We start from the raw sequence: 23,021 nt of genomic DNA, 5'->3' as shown, positions 1-23,021 counted from the left end.
GAATGTAACCTCCAGGAGACCTTGAAGTGGTGCACCAAAGAGTCACATATTGAAGAACACTAGTTTAACCTGAGAAAACATACAGTAATGAGCTGAGACTGTCCCCTCATTTGACCAACAATGTCCTTTTTTGTGGTATTGAGGGGTGCACAATTCTTAGATCCATCACATGGAAAAGGGAATATAGGAAGTACAGTACAAAAGAATATATTTTCTTGAAATAAAAAATTGGGAGCCTATTAAGAACCCATAAAAGAAGAGAGAGTAATGGCAGATTTTTTCCCCCTGCAATTTTATTTTTATGTTATTGGATAGTTTTAAGATAAATTTATATGCAATAAAATTAAGTCTTATAGTTTCTGGAAAATAATACGTTTTCTAAAAAAAATGGTCTAACAAAGAGGCCGCAAAATTTGAAAACATTTTAACATTAACAGTTAATGTTAAAATACATGTATCAAGTAATATTTTCACATATCATTCATGTTTAATTTCCTTTGATTTTCATTTTATATAATTTGAATAGTAATCTCTGATTTTAAAAACATAATATGTATCGAGAAAGAGAAATACCCTTTATATTGCAACATCCTGCATTTTAATAAGCATGAATTTGGGACTGCTGCATTGCTCAGGAATCACAAAGTCATGAATGAGTAATGCAGGTGACCTCAAAGCAATCTTGATGAAGTCCTTCCACTGCAACATTACATATTCTCTATGCCACATATTTTTAGCTTTTAGAAAAAATACTTTAGAGATATTTTAGAGAATTCTTAATTTTAGCAGTACTGCTTTCATATTTTTCTGCCTATAAGGCAGTTTTTGTTGCAGGGGGGAAAGGAAAGTAAAAAAAAAAAAAAAAAAAAAAAAAAAAAAGTGTATTGTGAAGAATGTGGGAAACACCTATATTATTTTTTGTGAATATTATGTGGACCTCTGCCTATTTGATTACTATCATGCTGTTATCTGCTATGTGGATGCAAAAAGTTAACTCAATCCTGGGAAGTTCTGCATGTCTCCAGGAAACCAAAGTTAATTACTTTAGTCCTTGTCTACACTTAAAAAGGAATGCCAGTATAGCTATACTGACAAACCCTGTAGTGGAGATGCAGCTTGTACCATCAAAAGACTTCTTTTGCCAGCAAAGCTTAAACCTCTTCCCCAAATGGAATAAGCGACACCAGCGCAAAAGGTATAACTTTTTGCTGGTTTAACTGTTTGTCCACACTGGGATTTTTAGATGTGTCAGTTAGAGATGTGACTTCTTTTTTTTTCTCTCACACTCCTAACCAACATAGCTAAGTTGGCAAAACTTTTAAGTGATGATCAAGCTACGGCCATGTCTACACTAGGATCACTTTACCAGTATTGCTATACTGGTATAAGTATACTGGCAAAGCATTCTTCGTGTGGATGTAGCTATACCAGCGAAGCTGCATTTTGTGGTGGAATAGTAAAAACCATCCTCACAAGTGAAACAAGCTATCCCAGTAAACGTGCAGTTTTGCTGGGATAGCTACATCTATACTAGGGGCTTTTGCTGGCATAACTATGTCAGTAAGGAGTCACACCTCTTACCACTCCTGTGTGACATAGCTGTGCCGGGAGAAGTCACCAGTGTAGACCAAGCCTTAGACAGCTCCCATCATCATTGTTCAACAAATAATACTGGTGTCAAGGCCTTTGAAGTTTTGTCCCTGTCAAAGTTGGACACAACACTCCCTTGGCAATGGGGAGGGGGGGACAGCGCATGGACAGAAAGAACAAAGAAGCCTGTTTGGTTTTAAAAAGAGACACCCCCTGAAGCTCAGGGGAGACGGAGAAAAACAGGGTCTGTAGAAAAACAGACTGTAACCTGGCTCCCAGAAGAGTGGGGGTACCAAGGATATGTCAGGCCTACCAACATCTTGGGGAAAATGTGAAGCTTTTGGTAAGATAATATGTGTATGGGCTTCATGTTGTTTTAACCCTTCTTTCTCTGATTGCTGTGTATCTATGGACAAATAAATAACACTTTGCTTTGAAGAAGCTGATTGGTGTCATTGCATTGTCATACTGATCACAGCTCCCGAGGGGAAGTGTATAGCAGGGGCCAAACCCAGTTCGGGTAAACACGGGTGGTGATTTCACTCAGAGACATGCAGATGCTGGACCTATCAACTTGAAAGCAATGCTCAGGGAGGGACTGAGAGAGGGGTCAAAAGTAAGGCTCACCCTAGAGCCATGACTTACACAGAGACATACAATATAAACTTTATGTACAATTTTTGTGATTTGTTACCACCATGACATTCTGCAATCTACTGATCTCATCAAGTGTACTGTACCTATTTTATTTCCCGTAGAAATGCAACCATATGGCAACAAACACAGGTCCAAGGATTCTGCTTCCCAAATAGATTCCATAATTCGAAGAATCTAGTCATAAAAACCAATATACATTTTTACAGCATTCCATCTTCAAAAGCAGTTTACAAAACAACTGATTAACCCTATCAATAATCTTGTGAGACAAGTCAGTAGGATTATCCCATTTTTACAGATGGAGAAACTGAGACAGAAAGAATAAAATGATCCATCTGAGGCCACAGAGACAGTCAGTGGCAGAACTGGAATTAGAACGTTATACTTCTTGGCTCTCAGTCCTGTCTTCACATCATGTCTCTCTCCCTGATAAAACATACATATTTATTGTATGCCCTATTTTAACAGACAAGAACTGACCACATTATGAAACACCAACTTCTATGTAAATCCTCAGAAAATGCTAATATTGGTAAACTGGTCTATTGGAACACCATCATCAGACCAACCAGCAAGGTCATACAGGAGAAATGCAATCTGTCAGTGTCTTTTACCTTTGTTAGTTTACAAAAAATATGTTTTTCCTTTAGTGGGAAATGGATCATAATGGCCAAAATGACAGATTAATTTTGTAGGATAGTGAAAGTGTGAAATTTATGAAAGAAACTCAGAGTCTCAATTCTACCATCTAGCCAAATGCATGCAGGAGGACTAGGAAAGGAGGAATGAGGTGCAAAGGTGATATAAAGTACCAATAGGACATAAAAAATGAGGCCCTAGTCCTGGTTGGGGCCTCTGAGCAGTACCATAATATGATTTAATAAATAATAAGTTCATGTTCCAAGTGTACCATAAATACAATTTACATACATTTTTGACAGGAAAAGGGTTTTTTCCCCCAAACAATACTTTATTCACGTGGCTCTTATACATATCACATAGCAGTTTAGCAATCATACCTGTAAAATAAGCATATCCTGGCGAAGGTCATCTCCATGTTTGAAGATAATGCCTATGGTTTCATTTGATAGGGCTGTGGGGTCTGCACATTTAAATTCAAGCCAAAGTGGCTTTTTCTTGGATGCCATTACTTTGCATTTTTCAATCTGTAAAAGATGAATTCATTTCTAAGCTTTTGACTCCTGTTGGCACAGCAGAGTCAATGCAGTTAACATAGAATTAGCTGCAGATTCTATTGCTTTTTATGCATCATCAACACATTGTTTACAAAATTCAAATCCGTTATGCCTGTGGAAACACATTTAAAGGTTGGGGGAGAAAGGTGTTATTCAGTTGCCACAGAAGGCCTAATTTAGCTTGCAGAATTTTTAATACTAGTGATGATGCATGAGCTGGAAAGAACCCAGCTTGACTCAGAGTACAGGCTAAATTTATAGAATTGGCCATTAAAAAACAAACAGCACCATCTTCTAAACTGTGAACCAAGAATATGAGATTCTGAAATCAGAGGGAGACAATAAGTATGGAAACCCACAATAGCAGTTTTACTGTTAGTTTGCAGAGTAGAAACACACATTTAATTACCACCACCCCGCCCCCCAAAAATGACTCCTATTGACTTCATTGTAAGTGAATTGGGTCCTATGTCTCTGGATTCTGTTTGATTCTATTTTAAACATCAGTGAAACATGGTATTTTAAAAAGCATGAACAGACTTTGAGCAAGAAAATTACATCTTTGAGGGCATTTGAAGCTAGATCAATTGTAAGTACACATCTGTATCAAGTCTCTACAATATTAAGAATTATTAGTTGTTTACTGCATTTTATTTTATTTCCAATTTATGGTAGAGAACACAGAAACATGTATTTGGGCAGATCCTCAGCTGAGGTAAGTTAGTTACATTGTGGATCTGGACCACAGTATTTACCGTATATAAAACAAAAACAAAAAATCCCCAAACAAACCACAACTCCTACCTCCAAAACCCACCCCTCAAAACATGTGTTGCCTACATTCTTACAGTATGACAGCGGTAAGTAATTTAATGTAATTATGTATAAAATACAAAAATAAAAAAAAGAATGTTAATGCAATTTCAAGCTTGTGAAATCCAGCACTGAAACTCAGAAAACTTATTTACTGTTTTTCCAACAAAGTTAATTCAGGCATATTGCACATATGGCATGTAACATGTATTATTCCTGATTGCCTTCTTCAATGTAAACTTATATGCATATGTTAATGTTAATATGTTTACACTGCACAAAGAAAACAGGAACTGCTACATACATGCAAGATATGGATGAATTAATGTTGCAAGAGACGACTTAATTTTTTGGATCGTCCTGATTTTTAAGTGCTTGTATTCCCAAGCTTAGTACTGCAGTAACACTTTCCCACCACCTCAGTAATTTCCCTTTTAGAAAATAAAATTAAAAAATCCAGTTATTTTTATGGATAAAACATAGGACTGGGAATTGGAAGTTTGTTCCTAGTTCTGCAACAGACTTTCAGCAAGTCACCCTCCTCATGCTTTAGTTTTCTCTGTAGGCTTGGCTTGACGTAAGTAACTTGCCTCATTTTTTAGTGGGCATGACTGGGAAGGTGAATGGAAGGTTAAGATGTAAATAGGGGCTTACCAAGCAGTATGCTGTAGTCAGGATGTCTGTACTAGCTAAGATAAGCAGGAATACAGTAACTCTTCGCTTAACGTTGTAGTTATGTTCCTGAAAAATGCTACTTTAAGCGCTACGATGTTAAGCGAATCCAATTTCCCCATAAGAATTAATGTAAATAGGGGGGTTAGGTTCCAGGGGAAAAAATGTTCCCCAGACAAAAGAGACTCTTTCTCTATACAAACACACACACACACACACACACACACACACACACACACACACACACACATATACACAGTATAAGTTTTAAACAAACAATTAATAGTATACACAGCAATTATGATTGTGAAGCTTGGTTGAGGTGGTGGAGTCAGAGGGTGGGATATTTCCCAGGGAATGCCTTACTGCTAAATGATGAACTAGCACTCGGCGGAGCCCTCGGCTGAGGATTAACACATTGTTGTTAATGTAGCCTCACACTCTACAAGGCAGCAGGAATGGAGGGAGGAGACACAGCATGGCAGAGAGAGACAGAGACGTGTGTGTGTGTGCGCGCGCGCGTGTATGTGTGTCTCACCGTGTGTGAGAGACCTGCATTGCCCCTTTAAGTACGCTGACCCCACTCTAAGTACATTGCCTTTTTAAGTAGATCAGCAAATTGAGACAGCAGCTGCTGCCAGCAAGCTCCCTCCATCCTGAGTCCTGTCGTGTCCCCCCCTGCTCTGTGGAGAGGTACAGGAGCAGGGGGGGGGTGAGAGTGGGAGGGAGGGGGATACCCTGACATTAGAACTTCTCTTCCACCCCCCCTCTGCACAGCAAGCAGGAGGCTCCGGGGAGCAGCTCCAAGGCAGAGGGCAGGAGCAGCATACGACAGTGGGGGGAGGGACAGCTGAACTGCCTGGCAATTGATAGCCTGCTGGGAGGCTGCGGCACAGGGAACTTAGGGGAGCTGATGGGGGGCTGCCGATCCACCCTGGTTCCAAGCCCCCACCAGCTAGCTCCAATGGGCTGCTCTTTCTGCAAACAGTGGACAAAGCAGGTGATTGCCAAACAACGTTATAAGGGAGCATTGCGCAACTTTAAACGAGCATGTTCTCTAATTGATCAACAATGTAACAACGAAACAACATTAACTGGGACGATATTAAGTGAGGAGTTACTGTATAAGGTAAAGTTTTGCTGTGTAACTTTGGATGTGTGGTATGCCCTATAATATACTCACCCCCTACACTTGTCGTCAACATAGCTTTGCTGTATGCCATAGAAAGGAACCTGAGTGACGAGACTGGAGTCAAACTGAGTTCTTGGGGAACTGAGTGGAAGAGGTCTCAGGAGAACACCAATACAGCAGTTCAGTGACTCAGATTCCATTTGTCTGGAGCAGGTAATGTATAGTTTATTATATACGTAGCTTTACTTGCAAGGATCACAACCCAGAAGTTTAGCAATGGTATTGGAAGGATTTAAATTTCAGCTTTCCAGGGCACTGGAGGAGTGGGTTAGATCTAAAGGAGGTCCCTATGGACTCCCCTAAATAAATGAACTCCAATAAATAGTGTTAGACAAGAAATGCAACAAAAAGAAACAAAAAACCATGTTATTAAATTATTATACAGAAGTCTCTCCTAAAGAGAAATTAAGTAACATACAGGGAATAGAGGGAGCTACTTTGGATTCCTATAGAAAGGAATGCCTGGCAGAGCAGGCAAAGGTATGTTGAATGCTACTGAAACTTTAAAGAATAAGACCAATGGGAGATCATGAAGACAACAGTAAGTGTAGCTAAAGAATGAATGCAAACAATTACAAAGATAAGCTCGTATTCCCGAGAGAAATTGGCTGAGAAATGTGTCACTTTGGGAGATAAGTAAGTGATTTAAGGAAAGAGAGTGAGGGGTTAAAGGGAATATTTATGCAGATGTTAAAAATGTTAGAGTGCTGAAAGGATTAAGCAGGCCGGTATAGTAAAGGGATTGGGTGTAATATTCAGTAAGGGAAAAGAGAATGCTTGGTTTGATAACAAAATCTGGTTACAGCAGTACAACTTGGTCCAGTCTTGCCTGGTGGAACCCTGGTAGTCAAACAAATTACACAAGGGGAGGTCAGGTGGTGACAACTACCACCACTATGCTTTTGTCCCCAGGAATCTTTACAGTCATTTTGAGAGAGAATGGCCATTGAATGGTCTGTAAATAATCAATTGTAAAGGACTGCTGTAGGCAGAGAGACACTCTGGGCTTGGCTACACTTGAGAATTCACAGCGCTGCTGCGGCAGCGCTGCCAAGCGCGAGTGTAGTCGCGCCGCCAGCGCTGCGAGAGCTCTCTCGCAGCGCTGCAAGTACTCCACCTCTCTGAGGGGAATAGCTTGCAGCACTGCGAGCGAGTGTGCAGCGCTGCAGGCACTGATTACACTGGCTCTTTACAGCGCTGCACTCGCTGCACTCGGGGAGGGGGAGGCGTTTTCACACCCCTGAGCCAGGGCCAGCTCTAGGATTTTTGCCGCCCAAAGCAAAAACAATTTTGGCCGCCCCCCGCCCCCGTTTTTTAATTACCCCACCCCCGGCCCCGAGTGCAGGGGGAGATCCCGAGCGGCTGCGGCGCGCGAATCAGCTGTTTCGCGCACTGTGGCGTGCGAGCGGCAGCAGCAGCGGAGGTGAGCTAGGGCGGCCGGGGCACATTTTTAGGGGCGGCATTCTGGCGCCGGCCATGCCGCCCCTAAAAATGTGCCACCCCAAGCACCAGCTTGTTTTGCTGGTGCCTAGAGCCGGCCCTGCCCTGAGTGCAGCAAGTTGCAGCGCTGTACAGCGCCAGTGTAGCCAAGGCCTCTGATTTGAGTCATTGGACTATGAACAATTTAGTCAAAATCACTAAAAAGAAATAAGGGGTTTCCATTTGAACTTAGCTGCCTCCAAATGTACAAGTAGGGAATGTAGTCAGGGTACAGTTTGTAAAATATAATTAGAGCAAAACAAGTGGTGTTGATTAAAATACTTAAAAGAAATGCAAATATATTTGTGTAATTACATAAGGTTTTAAGGACCTAAACAAACACTCCTGGTTTGTAAAACCCTACTTTGTACGTAAAAAATTAATTGGCTTTTAAAAGATTCCACTAAAAATCCATTTCAATCTTTCATTCAAAGTTGCAAAAGCGGACAGGCACTTTTGAGCAGCTGCCAAGGTTTGCTGGTAGTCTTTGCTAAATCCTTCTCCCCCAACCCGCCCGCTCAAGCCAAACACACGTAGCTTGTATCATTTGGCTTTGTTACCTCAATGTTTTTATGAAGTTCAACATATTTTTAAATAAGGGCTAGAGGACATGGTTGCAGCTGTGGCAGGGATGGCCAGAACCAAGAAAGTAGTGAGAGACTCTGCATCCTCTTGTAATGAATCAGCAGCTGAAAGAGCTGCAGGGTGAGAATGAAAAATTAAAGAGACAGTACACCTCTGGAGCAACAGCAAAGGCGTGTATGGGAGGGCAGGAGGCATTGTTAGAGGAGTAGCAATGTTTTGAACACTGAGCCTTAAGGTGGCTCTAGTAATCAGACAATCGCTTTCATAGGGGTACATGGAAACTTTTTATTCACAAAACAAACAGTTACACTTGACGTGAAAATTAATACGGCTAACAAGATTTTATGGCAAATAAAGGGTGAGAGATGCACTATGGAAGATTCCCATGGTACATGAAGTGTGTTTTGTAAGAGAGATAAAACAAATGTAAAGACATGCTATTTAATTAAAACCATATAGAGGCTCCAAATAGGAGCCACAATAGGTTGTGTTTCCTTTTTCAGATGGCTGTGCGCTTTGGAAGCAGAAATCAACCCAGCACCAAGAAAGATCAGTGAATATAAGAAATTAATCTTAACCATTAATGCTTTTATCCAAAAGTTTTGTTTAATTATAGAGTAAAATAAATTGCATTGGGAAGTAAAACTTCCATATAGGTTGTTTTGTAAATGGAAAACTAAGCAATTATATATAAGATTGAAATAGCCTAGATTTGAAACAAATCCAACTAATGGCTTAGAGTTAAATTAAGGTCTTATTGCTTAATAAATTTTAGTTTATTAATGTGCCAAGTGTCATTGAATTTCACCAATCTGCAGTCACAGGGGTTTGATCAAAAATGGTTTAAAACTATTGAAAGGACTTTATGGACAAAAAAGTAAACTTTTAAAATGCATAAGTCTGCCAAGGTCAGGAAGCAATGAAACCTGGAGGGAGCCTGACATGGGAGCTGAGCTTTTTGGGATTGGTATATCACTTTGAAACCAGGCCCGGGGAGGCTGAGCCTCCCCAGCCAGGCCTGGCCCCACCCATCCTCCATCCCGAGGCCATCTCCTGCTTCCTGCCGCTTCCCCCATGGCCCCAGCCCAGGCAGGCTGCTCCTCTTCCCCAAAGCGGGCTGGGACTAGGGCGGGCCTGCCTGTGGCCTGGGACTCAAGGCAGCTGGGGTCAGTGCCAAGGCTGGGGGCGCTCGGGCGGGGTGGCCTGAGGTTAGGGGGCGGTGGCTGCGGTGGGGGACTTGGGACTCCGGTGGGAAAGGGGTGGGTCTCAGGCACAAGGGGTGGGGCCAGAGGCTATCATCCCCAATGGTTGACATAGAAAGGCTGTGGGAACATGAACAAGCATATGAACAGAAGCTAGTAGCAGAAGTACTTCAACCGTTACTAGCAGCAGAAGTACTTCAACCGTTACATGAGCAAGGGTTTCAGCCAGAATTAGCATCTAGAGTACTGTATTTTGAAAATCAACAAAGCAAACAATTTATTGATAAAGAAATTGTAACTATTTTATATGTATGATGTTGTAATTTTTTTTTATGTACAAGATAAAGTTAATTTCCGAACATGAAAGATAAAAGGCAAAAACAATGACATACTATATAAAGTAAAAGAGGCCTTAAGTGACAGAACAAAGAGGGTTGCCCTATTTTATCCCCACATAAATGTTAAAAATTTGGTACAAGGGATGTAATACTAATTGGTACAGGGTAAGAAATTTAACCAAGGTCCAATAACATGAAGTTAAATGTGAAAAGCACTACAACTCGTCCGGCGTGGAAGAAGTTTTATTTTCCTTCCTCAAATTCTGTTGCAAAACAATGCAAAGTCCGGAAAGCTCCGGACTTGTACTGCTGCTTGCACCAGGGGGGCACTTACATGTGCAGAGTAAGAGTTGCCAGCATGTGGGTTCAATCTGGGGGAATAGTCTTCAAATTGCACAGTACAGTTCAGATGCTGGGAAGTTGGTAAAGTAAAAACTGCCTATGTTGGTGATGACAAGTATTGTTTGGTGGCTTAACAGGATCACTTCTGGTATGGACCCAGGGAATGTTATTTTAATTGGCCTATGTTCTGTTTGACACCTAAATTTCTCGTGGTGATAAATGGAAAGATTTTTACATTTTGTACCAGTTTTTCATAATGTCATTAAAATAAAGGCAAAGTTAAAATTACTGAAGGATGCTTTAAAGGCAGAGCAAGCTTATAATGTGGGATTAGATCCTTCTGGGTTCTACCTGCGGAGGTGAAGTTGCATCCCCTGCTTCGTACTTTGAGCCTAATATTAACGGTGGTTCAAATTATTATAACTACTGTGGTTTTGACGATGTGTTGCTGCTTGGTAAACTTGAAAAAAAGAGCACAGAAAGGTGGAATAGGACACAAATGAAACAAATACTAACATTAAAAACAAGAAAATTAAAGGAATGGAAACGTAGGCCTGGCTTGCCATAACCTGCCTCATTTCTTAGTGGGCATGATTGGGAAGATGAATGGAAGGTTAAGTTGTAAATATGGGCTTACCAAGCAGTATGCTGGAATCAGGTTGTCTGTGCTAGCTAAGATAAGCTGGAACACCCTGATGCTAGGGACAATGGACAAGATAAACTTGGAATGTAAAGATCAGGTTCTATATGAACAGCACGTGGACAGAGCATGCTTATGCAAGGCTGGGGCTAATGTAATTCAGTGCACCTTAAATATTCAAAATCAACTGGGCTTTACAGCTATGTGTGAAACTGCCAGCCTTAAATCTTAATTACTTTAAAAATACTGAACCAATTGGCCTCAAACATTTGGGCTGAGACTAAATATTGAAAATTTCAGCCCAAAAGTTTGAATGGAAAGTGGAACTCACACTGGACTAAAGTAACCACTATAATAAACATTCCTTTGTTCACAGATTACTTTGAGTTTAGTGTCCAAGGAATAAAAGGAAGGGATAGCTTGTGAATAACTGTCTGTCTGCCTTCTGATGTCACACCATTTGCACCTATAACTCACTTATTTCCCTTATCTAGGGAAGTGTTGGTAGAGTTGTGAGCTTCACAGTCTATACGGACAGTATCAAATGCTGTTGTGGCAGCAAAGTGTCTAAAAAAAAAGTCACATTGCCATCAAGCCAATTGTGACTTCTATCTACAGTATCTGAATAGCCCATCAACCGCTTAATTGATTCTATAGTCATACCACATCAACCTCTTAATTTGGTAGACACGTGTCTGTGATCATGTTGCAGTGACCGGCATTTTACTGTCTATCTAGGTATTTACAGTATACAACATTTTCATTAATGAAGTATGAATGAAGAGACTTTTACACCACTGGCCATTTTACACAAAATAGATTATGAGACTGAATTAGGCCTGGGCTACACTACCCGCCTGAATCGGCGGGTAGAAATCGACCTCTCGGGGATCGATTTATCGCGTCCCGTCAGGACGCGACAATCGATCCCCGAATCGACGCTCTTACTCCACCAGCGAAGGTGGGAGTAAGAGCCGTCGACGGGAAGCCGCGGAGGTCGATTTTGCCGCCGTCCTCACAGCGGGGTAAGTCGGCTGCGATACGTCGAATTCAGCTACGCTATTCGCGTAGCTGAATTTGCGTATCTTAAATCGACCCCCCCCGTAGTGTACATGTAGCCTTAGTTATGTTAGACGAAAGGTCCACACTGTGATTGCTTTTATTGCATTTGGATAAATGTAACACTTCTGTGTACACAAAGCCAATCAGTGCCTTTCTTCCTACACTGTGCAATAGAATATTTTCTGTATCACCACAACATAAATTCTATCCTAAAATGCTTTGCAGAATTAACTGATACTTACAAAAATAAGGTAATAACTCAAGGCAGAGAGAAAGGAAAAGGCAATGAAAAGAACTTTTAAGCTGAGATTTGAAATAAAACAGCAATTTGGTATATTGAAGAGATACAGAAAGGCTATTCTAAATGGCAGAGAAGACTTTTGTATCAACAATGGCTCAACGATGTGGTGCAATGACTGCGCCATGGGCAGTCATACCTAGTGGTTGGAGCAGAAATCAGACCTAATGGTCAGAGCAGAGGGTCAAAACGAAAGACAACATTAGGTACGAAGCTGAAGGTCAGAGCTAGAGACAAAGTCGGGTGCTAGGCCAGGGATCAGAGCTGAGGACAGCGTCAGGGATAAGGCAGAGCAGCAGGGGCCAAAGTAGAGCAGGACAGCAGGAACTGGGAGTAGACAGGGGTCTGGGATGGGAGGACACGAACCAGGAACAGGAAGGAATGCAGGGCTCAGGAGTCAGGTAATCCAGAGGTAGTCACAGCCAGCCAAGGATTCCGCTACTTGCTCGCACAGCTTCCTGTTGTTACTTCCTGGTTTATGTTGTGCTCCTTAGCCAGTTGGGGGTCTGGATGTTTCCCCCAGTGTTTTGGGGCAGGGCCCTCTGCAAGCTAGACCTTCTTTGAACCTGTCCCTAGTTTCTCAGGTGAGCTGCTGGGTGGCAGTCATGGCCTGAGTGCTGCCTGGGGACCCATGGACCCAGGTTTGAAGTCTGTGATCCGTCATAGGTAAGGGGAGTAACCACAGAAAAGATAGGGTTGTCAAAGTGAACTGAGGTAAAACCATAAATGAGGATATCTATGGCAGAAGTGAAGTCAAGACTTTTGGGTACATGATTTGAAGAGGCAGATATTAAATCACACATATTTGCAGATAAGAGATTTTCAAACCATGAAGAATTTGTAAATAATAAAATATATTTACCACTAGTGCTCCTGCTCTCAGCCCAGGGTCATATGGAACTCTAAAGCTTTCCGGAAGTTTGCTGTTCTGCAGTTTTTCAAGCTTTTGTTTCAGCTGTGTGATAACTGTAATAGCAAAAAATAAATCACCATTATTGGGTTCAAAAGTTAGAAGCAGAAAGTTACAATTAATTAGACCTTTTAAGTCTCAGAATTTGAAGGCAAGGCTCCTATTTTTAGCTACCTTTTTGAACTGCTTATTCCTAAGACCTTCTAGCAGCTTCTTCAGATTTGGAAATCCAAGGAGATTCTATAGGTAGAGATGCTCTATCTGGTTAAATGTCCTCGGGTGTCTAACCATAGAGAGCCAGTCACAGTGTTACCAACTTTCATGATGTTACCACCAGTCTTGTAGAATTTGGTGTTTTTTTTAAAGATCCAACTCCTGGACTCAGGTGATTATATGAGAATCTCAGCTTTCATTTAAAAAACGTTTCTAGCCCTCATCATTAACAAAAAACCCCCTGAAAACATGACCCCTAAAGGTTCATAACTAGAAGACAAATACAAGAACACAACTTTTTAAACAAATCTCATGATTTTTGGATGCTTAGAGTGAATAATACTGAAGCCATGAAGACTCTAGCCAGAGACATAGCCTCCCTAGAGCATAGTTCCCCCAACCACACCTGGCCACAGATTTGGACCTACAGCTATAGTGATGTTGGGCAGTGCTTTAGCTCCCTCTCTGTGACCGCGAGGCTTTCCAGCAGCAGCCAGGCAGTTACAGCGAGAGCTCCAATCCTCACAAGCCAGGATGCAAGGAATAGTTACAACTAAGGGCTAGCAGCTCAGTCAGAGTATCCCCCAAACTGACGGCAGGCAGCTGCAGATCCCTCACCCAGTCCAGGGCAACGGCCAGCACCAGGAGTGAGCAACCGACCACAGCCCTCCATCCAGGCCAGGGCAAGAAGCAACCAGGGGCAGAGCCTCAAGGAGCCACCAGTTACCTGGAGCCAGCTAGGGGCAAAGCAATTACTATATTCTTAAAGAATGTTCCATACTGCAGCTCTATCAGTTTTAAATTCTAGCAAACAGAACATCTGCTGATTATGTAAATAAGGCATTGAATAGTCATATATGTAAATTAGGAGATCCATTCATAGCCCCTCCAGATTTCTGATCCTTCAGTTTAAACAGGAATGGTTAATAAATACACATTGTTCCATCTTAGCTAGCCAGTCACAATCCCTCTCTGCAATATGCTGGGAAGTACTCTTCTTGTATATTAAACAAACAAGACACCAATTTAAAAGAAAAAGAAAATAAGACAGGGATTTCTATATGCACAAGTTCTAGCTATTCAAGCGCCCCACCATCTTGATGGCACTATATAAATAATTATACCCTCAAAAAAAGAGGAAAATTAGAAGGGAAACAAAGGACCACTGGAAAATGAAGAAGCTAGACTCAGCATTTCTGCACCTAGAATTTTTAAAATACTAACAGAGAAAAATCTCAAAATCTTTGCTATAAAGTTCAGTGAATTAAGAGTCACCCAGGAATTGAAAAAACAAAAACAAAAACAAATGACACCTATCTTTGAGGCTTTTAGGAAAGAAAGGCCTAGAAAATACCAGATGACTAGTGTGATACCTATTCTGGGATATCTGAGTGCAAGATAAAGGAGTCAATATGTGAACATTATAATTAGACACCTTTCTTTAAAGGCAAACTAGGGGTTATTAAAATAGGCCTTCTCAAATCTAATAGCTTTCTACAATGTAATTATTGATTTACTACACAAAGGTGCTCAGGATATAGCATGTCAATTTCAATAAGCTATCTGATATAAAACCACATAATTAAGAAACTGAATACCAATTACTTAAAGCGAGCACAGTAAAGGTTTGGAACTAGTTGATTTAAAAAAAAAAAAAGAACATAAGTATCTATAAGTAATAAGATTTCCCAGCTGATCTAGTTTAAGAACTCAAAACTAGAACCTAGAGAGAGGAAACAATTGTACAGATATCTATTTTGAAGATATTTAGGAAGCAATTATGCAGACCCAGGGATGAAAGCAGATAGTAAAACAAGTATAAGATTAAAGTGTGTTGCCCTTGTAGAAAAAAAAATTTCGATGTAAACATAGGGATTCTGACATGAAAAATGAGGGAAATATTACCCGATATAGCCATGGTGATACTGCACCTGGAATACTGTGTACCTAAACCGAGGGAAGATAAAAAAGGACTAAACAAAAGTACTGAGAAGGGTGAAAACAGAGATACAAGAATTAGGGGATAAGATTGAAAGACTGATAAGACTAGAAAAGAGAAGACCAAAGGGAGAAGACGTGATCCAACAAATTCAGACTGACAATATAAATAAAGGAAGTCAATGGAGATGGTGGGCAAAAGGCGCAACAGGCTGAAGTTAAAGGAAGAAAAAGTTTGGGAACAACGTTAGGAAACATTTCTTAACAAGTAAGCGTAGCTAGGCAGTGACACATTTCCAAAGGCAGTAGTTAAGGCAACATATCCCATATTTTCAAAAACAAGTTAGATAAGTCATTAGTGGAACAGTCATGTGAGTAGGCCTGAAAAATGCAGAGCAGTCACACTTGGTCACCCAAGTACTCTTTTCAGGTCCTGTTATATATTACACTATTTTTGGAGAGAGTAAAAGAGAAGAAAGAAAGAAAAAAAAAAATCACATAAGACAGATAACTTGCTGTACATAAAGCTGATTGCTGTGATTGAAATTTCAGAAGCTCTCTCTCTCTATATATATATAGCTGCAGAAGCTTCAAGTTTCCTCCTAAAAAGTAGATATTCTGATCAAAGAAGTTTGGGGAAGCCTCCCTATGTGTTTTGTAAAATAATTAAAATTAAATTTCTTCTAAAATGTAGAAGTTTTTAACGGGGTTTGTCAGCATCACAACCAAACAAACACCATGTTGAACACTGGGCATGACACAGGAGGGTTTGTCTAGGTTATTAAATACTATGGCCCCAATTTTACAGTCTTTAAAATGACAAAACTCCTCCTGAATTTAGGAATGCAGGATAAAAGTGAAAACATAGCAAGACCTGAAAAAATACCTGGGTCATCCAGGGTGAACACTGCATTGTTTCAGGTCTACTCACACAACTGACTGCCCCGGTAATGGCTTATCTTGGAAACATCAATTTACAGGATGGTGAGTTGGACTGGGATTTCAAAGCTGATATTCACAATGGAAGGGAACTTGGAATTTACTTTTTAATTAACAACATCAGGATCTCTGGACTGAAGGAACACTTTCTGGGATTGATATGAAGTTGCACTATTCGCAATGGGTTTTCCAACTGTTGGAACCAGTCATGTTACAAGCTCCTATTGGTGGTTGATTCAGCATGGTAAATGCTGAAAAAGAACTGGTAAGATGTCACGGTGCAGGTATAGTAGTGAAAGGAATTCTCTCCTCTAGGAATGAAGTATCTGGAAAGTTGTTCAAAAAGCAGGAGGCATATTCAAAAATGAAGTAAACATTTCTTTCGTTCTGGGTAAGAATAATCCAAGACTTTTGAAATGAAGCCTCGCACTTACTATAATCAAAAACACTGTTTAAGGACTTTTAGCTTGGAGCATAAACTGGTTTATGAGATATATTGAGAAAGTGGCTTAATGAAAAATATGACTTCACATTATGTTTTATTATGGGTGCTTCTTCAGCATATGCAAAATATACCATAAAATCTGAAGAAAGGTGTCATCCTTTATAAAATCAATGAACTGAATTAAAAATCCATTCACTTTTAATTGAGATAAAAAAGTATGGTTTCACTCAAATTTGTCCACTGTGCCTATCTCAGGTGCTAGGCACGTAATAAAACACATACACAACTTTAATACAAATTGTAATTAAAACAGGGCACCTAACCAGGCTCATACCAATTGATCATTTCTCTCTCTCTCAAAAATAAATAAATACATGAAAAGAGAAAGCGAGACCTCCAATAATTTTCCCAACTCCAAGCAACATCTTCCAAGAGCCTACCAGTCAGCTCCTTAATTAATCCCTACAATTAACCTTCCACTTCTCTAGGAAAAGTCTGCATAAACATCTGCAGCATCACCTGCAGGTCACACCACATCCATGGCTCAGATGAATCAAGAAGGAAAATTAATTTCAGAGCCCAGGACCCCTCACTGAGAACACACTGCTTCTCGTTTATACCAGGAGAGGTGCATTAACTTGCACTTGCACCTGTGTTGCAGTAATACACAAAGGAGAGAGGAGTTAAGATTGTATAGTGTGGTGTCATCCTACCTCTTCATTTCATGGTAGCATGTGTCTTTTGTTTTTTCTTGTCACATTACATATGCCTTAGATTAGAAGAATATTAGAGTACCTGAATTCTGCATTTCCTGGTTTTACAACGTTTGAGTTCTGGAAGGCACCCAGGAACACAGCGCACCATTGAGTGCCTCCAACCTTAACTCCGCATTAATGCAGTTTTCCACAAGTGAATATATTATTGGCTTCTTTGACACCCACAACTTATGTGGCTATTTAGAAGAATTAATTGTAATGCTCAGAGGCAGAGGTAGTAATTTACTCTTATGGACATTACAGAGAAACAGTACTGTTTGCTGCCTTGGTTTTAATACACATGGAGTGAAAAGACACACACATTACATAACAAATGAAGCAATACCTATGAATAAATACCTTGAGAGGTGACATCGTACTTTTCAGCAGAAACTGATTTTATATCCATTGTGACTTTATGCAGCAACTTAATTATCTGAACCTGTTTCATGAAATCATGTAGCATGGCTTTTCCACAGCCCCTAAGATAGGCTTCTAGGATCACAGCAAACCTCTGCTGGTAGTGCATGGACTGAGCAATCTCACTTCTTAAAAACCAAAACAAAAAGTGACCAATTCTTTTGTTCTAAAGGCAGAGAAAAGGCTAAAATTAATATACATAACAGTCAATTTTAACAATGCCTGTAACTTTAATGTTATTTCATTTTGAAGTACTTACTCTCAAACCTCGTTTTAGTAGAAATCTGGCTAGTGCGCTGTCATGATAGGGTTCAAATTTCACAGCCTAAAAAATGCATATAAAAATCAAAGAAATACATATTTTATTTAAAATATTTATAATACCTTGTTGCATTTTCTTATATGTGTAATTTACAGATGACATCAACAGAATAGAGCTCTGTCAAAGTAAAAATGTTATGGAAAAGCATAGGTCTTTAGAGAGAAAAAAAGTTGGAAAAAGCACTGATGTTTCTTTGCATGTGATTTGATCACTGCATTCTATGATTCTATGCTAGGTTGTTTTTTTTTTGAGACATTATTATTGTGACAGATGATTAACAAACAAAAGCCATCCAGTCTAACTTCACACTCATGAATGTTGGTGCACTATAGTGACAGTACTCAGAGATTCAGATGCGGGGGCAATAAAACAAAACATTCTAATATTGTTTTACATTAAACTATTGTGTATATTGTAATTTAATAAAAGTTTTAACCCAGAATTTTTCCCTTTGTTTTGAAAGAAACTAAAAATACCTCAGTAGTTTATTCCTTCTTAAAATCATTTTAATGTTTATTGTCTTGAAACAAATTATTTTAAAAAATGCACAAAGAATAATTTTAGCATCCTGCATTGTATGCACGCGTGTATCCGTCAGCCTGCATATTAATTGAGCCCCTAATTTGGGTGCAAAAATGTGTTAAAAATAAACAAACAACTACTTGTCCGTAAGCTCTGCTGTCTTAAAGGAGAGTGTACAGAGTAGCAGTTACGTGGGAGGTCAGACTAGATAATCTTAGTGGTAACTTTTGGCCTTAAAATTTACAAACCTTGAATTGCATACGTCCTGTCTGGGAAGCCCAACCTCCAGACGGGTGAAGATGAGGCTGGAGAGTATACAGAGGCTTTGTCAGAAGCACTGCTCCTGCAAATTTGGAAGCGCCAACTTCACTTTCTTAGGAGTCAGCAACTACCTCTGAACCTGTGTGGCTTACAAGGTCCACAGGCTCCCTTGCCACGGAGATGCCCAATGTTACTGCAGAATTTGCTCATAGGTTCCTTGATATTTAGTTGTGTCTGCTGCTGTGGAGTTTATAACCTTTACAGAGAAAGAGCTGCCAGGTATGGAAAGGTGCAGAATAGGACCAGAGTAGCTGGATATGCATTTACACTACAGAATTGCATTATTACAAATTTAATCTGCAATCAATAATACCCTCAGTTCTGCAAGTTGCAATGGTGCAGTGTTCCCACCCCAAAGCAAACTATAGTGAAAGTGAAAGAAACTTCTCTTTTCAAACTCAGATCTCTGAAATGCTTTGTCGTATAACTGATCTCAAGCTTTCAGCAACAACAGCTAGCAAGAGACCATATATGAGATATTTCAAGCAAATAGGATTGTAACTCACTTTCCAATAAAACCCTGATTTTGATCTTTCTAACTTTCTATGAATGAATAAATCCTATGTATGGATTCAGAACCATGGTTCCTTGCCTTGCCTTTTATTTTACTGTTTTATACTTTTTAAATTTTAAGGAGAAGTACAAGTACATGAAAGTATAAGATTGATAGTATTGCCAGATAAGATGCATGCACAGCAGCATGAAAGATTCTTCACACAACTCTGCAAGCAGAACCTAAGCACAACCCAAAACTTTTGGGTCAGGCCTTGTCTAAACTAGCATTTTCTTTAAATTTTTCATTGTTTCATTACCAACAGTGGCAGCAATAGCAGGAGCACTGGTACAGACTGGCCACTGATGTTTTAATCACTTAGTGAGAAGCTGAATACAGGTTACATTGAAGATGTAACTTTATTAAATCCTGTGCATTGCTCTGACCACGTGGCTGTGTTGCTTCCAGCCAAACTTCCCACATTCCCTGGTATCCTGTCAATAAAAGTCCCTCAGGGTAGGGTGACCAGATAGCAAGTGTGAAAAATCAGGACAGGGGGTGGAGGGTAATAGGCACCTATGTAAGAAAAAGCCCCAAATATCTGGACTGTCCCTATAAAATCGGGACATCTGATCACCCTACCTCAGGGAAACATGGGCTCTCTGACTGCAGTTCTGCTGATCATTATACAACTGGTGCTTTAACTATCATGTGATCTAGACCTGCTCTGAGCAGGATTAGAAAACCCAGTGGTTAGGATGTGCTTCCATCATTAGAGCTACACTGGTAGTAAGGTGACTGTGGGAAATTTGAAGAAGACTGTTAATGTAGACACAACATGTGAATGATAACAAAGGTAAATGAATTAAGGATATTATTAATTCCTTTTACTAGCAGTGTTTTGATTAACATTGGAGACTTCAAACAGTAGGTCATTCATAACACTGGAACATTTCAATGATCATGCAAATATTCAAGGAAACTAATGTTCAGGAATGCAAATATACCTTACCTGCACTAGTTGCAAAAGGTAATGCAGAACATCGTCGTCTTCTAAGCTCTCCAGCTTTTGAACCGCCATTGCTCTTACATTTTCATCCGAAAAGTTACAGTCCAAAAGTTGCATTGTTAGTCCAACATCCAAAGTGCTATGATCCCAAGCTTCTCTTTTAGCTAACAACTGGTATGTTTTAGCCACTATTTCTTGCTGTCCCCACTTCACTGAGCTAAGCAGCTTAGGATATGCCTTGGGGTGCTTTATGCTTTCGTATCTAAAATGCCACAATAATTCTTTGTCCTCAGGAGTAAGTGGATTAAGTGGGTCAGTGTCTACGATCGCTTCAAGTTGTTTTCGAAGCTGGTTGGGCATTTCAGCTCTTGTCCTATCCCCTTGGGGGTCAGATGTTATCCTATGTTTGGGCAAAGCTATTGGGTGGCAATATTTATCCAAAACAATAGAGATAGCCATTGAGTTTTCTTTATCAGGATTGGTTGCTGATGTAAGTTTGTCAGCATTGATGCTTCCCTGCTCTTCCCCCTTACCTGAAATCTTCCACATATGAAGCACGTACTCCCCACTACGTAGCAGGGAACGGTGATCAATCAACAAAATATTTACATAATAGAGTAGCTGAGTTTTGCATTTAGAATCGGAGTTGGGGGAATCATGTGACTGAAGGCTAACCTTTGTGGATAATGCCTGTGCTTTGCCACAATATATCTGTAGATTCAGTAGTGCTCCTTTAGGCAAATCTTTAATTTTAATATCAAATTCAACCCAAGTATTCCACAGAACCTCCTCAGTAAAAGGCTTAGATATGGTCCTTCTCTGTGAAAGAAGTTGTTGCCCATGTTGAATATTAGCCTCAACAAACACAGTAAGTTCAGTATTTCTTGGTAGCACTGGGATATCAATGCCAACTATCTTGACCCTGAATTTTCTATTACAGTCCCACAAAGAGATAGTGAACACCCTCTCATGATCTTTTCCATCTATTGTCAGCTGTTCATGATATCCTGTAACACCTGTGCAGTCATCCACCAAGGGCCATTCTTCTTTCTGAACCTCATCCTCCTTGGGGTCAGGAGGGTCATCTAGTACTAGGTGGATCTCTTCCCCATTCTTCAGGCACTGTCTTATCCAGTGAAAATCTTTGATTGGCGTCTCTCCTGTGATATACTCATCTCTGCCACAAACCCTGAGAACAAAATCCAGTTCACTGTGATCCTCAGGAATATCCATCAAAGATTTCTTCTTTGCCATTTTTGTGAAAAAGCTCTGAAGGATCATATCTGGCATGTCATCAATTGATACTTTAATTTTCTGGCTAGTTGTTCCTCTATGTATGATTATAAAAATATTGTTATGAGTAATCTTTTTAAACACATATTCTGGGAGTGGCTTGGATGTAATCCATGGATGCATTGAATACAATTTTGGATCTCTGCAGGCTACTTCAATCATTCGTGGTGTGACTAACCTGCGACGAGTAAATTCTAGCTCATCATCATGCACATTACTAACATCAGTGACATCATAGCCAATTAAATCATTAAGCTGCGTCTGAAATTCCTGAACCGCCTCCGTTGGTTTTTGCTTCTGGACCACATAGATTTTGCCTACCTTTTTCTGTAACACTTTCCAATACAGTATGCAGTCCAATGTCTGTATTACTTGATGTTTGTCATAAATTTCATACCACTGCCCTTTCTTTTGATATTGAAGAATAAATTGATCTGGGGTGGATTTATGGTAAAAGTCTGTGGTTTGGCTCATCTCTATTGCACGCATCCAAATCTGTGCTTTCATTTGCTCAACAGTACAGTTGCCAGCTATTTCAAGTAACATTGTTTCCTGCACTTTAGTATGTTTATTGCTTGTAGGCAGAATGAACTCAATGGATATCAGTTCCATTGAAGACAAATTACTTGCTGCACTATATGGCTTCATTCTTCTTCTCCTTCGTTTGGTTTCCTCTCTCATTACAACAGGCTGTTCATAATTCCCCAACTCCATGCCAGAAGAAATCTAGCAAAACATACAAATGTTTGATCACTTTCTCATTTAATTTCTGTGTTTGTACTTCTACAGACACATTAGCTCTTTTTGTTAAGTTTAACTACAGGCATTAATCATAACCTTTACATATACAATATATATTCCAAAAGTTTCTGAATATAAAACTATTTTTGTTCAGGATGGCTTATTTGAATCAATCTATTAATTTTAAAACCAAACATTAGGTACAGCAATAACTAATTAAAATTGTGCATTTACAGAACACTATCCACTCAAATACATTTTATGAATTGTGAACCTGATCCTGTGAGGGCGTCAGGGGCCTAAACTCCCAGACTTCAGTAGAAACTGTGATCTCTAGAAGCTTGACAATGTTTTTTCGCTCCGACTGATTTTCTCTTTTGAATTTGGCAAACATTGATTTTTTTCCCCTCCTGTATTTTGGATGATGTTGAAATTAACACAAATGGATTTTAACAATTAAAAGACATTTTGCTGTTAGTGAGCCAGTATCACAGAATGATGTCATAGTAAGCTCCGGAGAAAAATATGTTAATAGTAGCAGAGGAAACAAATATTGTTTCTATGTGGACCCCACAGAAAGCGAAACTGTTGATTATTTCCCCCCTCCATGATGAAGCGTTAGGATATTTTTATT

General features: G+C 39.8%; 1 protein-coding gene across 1 annotated transcript in view; it reads right to left on the bottom strand.

The window, feature by feature from the left end:
* PIK3CG (phosphatidylinositol-4,5-bisphosphate 3-kinase catalytic subunit gamma) overlaps positions 1 to 22,360 on the bottom strand; it is a 35,856-nt gene extending 13,496 nt beyond the window's left edge. The window contains exons 1-6 of the mRNA XM_065397542.1: positions 20,357 to 22,360; positions 17,946 to 18,011; positions 17,627 to 17,852; positions 12,929 to 13,032; positions 3,267 to 3,413; positions 2,331 to 2,421 (exon numbers count right to left, since the gene is read on the bottom strand). Coding sequence (XP_065253614.1) covers positions 2,331 to 2,421; positions 3,267 to 3,413; positions 12,929 to 13,032; positions 17,627 to 17,852; positions 17,946 to 18,011; positions 20,357 to 22,360 — 2,638 coding nt within the window. The remainder of the gene's footprint in view (positions 1 to 2,330; positions 2,422 to 3,266; positions 3,414 to 12,928; positions 13,033 to 17,626; positions 17,853 to 17,945; positions 18,012 to 20,356) is intronic.
* Positions 22,361 to 23,021: the final 661 nt, after the last annotated feature.

The sequence above is a fragment of the Emys orbicularis genome, chromosome 1 (genome assembly GCF_028017835.1).
Source record: "Emys orbicularis isolate rEmyOrb1 chromosome 1, rEmyOrb1.hap1, whole genome shotgun sequence".
Taxonomy (NCBI): Eukaryota; Metazoa; Chordata; order Testudines; family Emydidae; genus Emys; species Emys orbicularis.
Note: the sequence above shows the minus strand (reverse complement) of the source record. Positions and strands in the feature narration are given on the sequence as shown.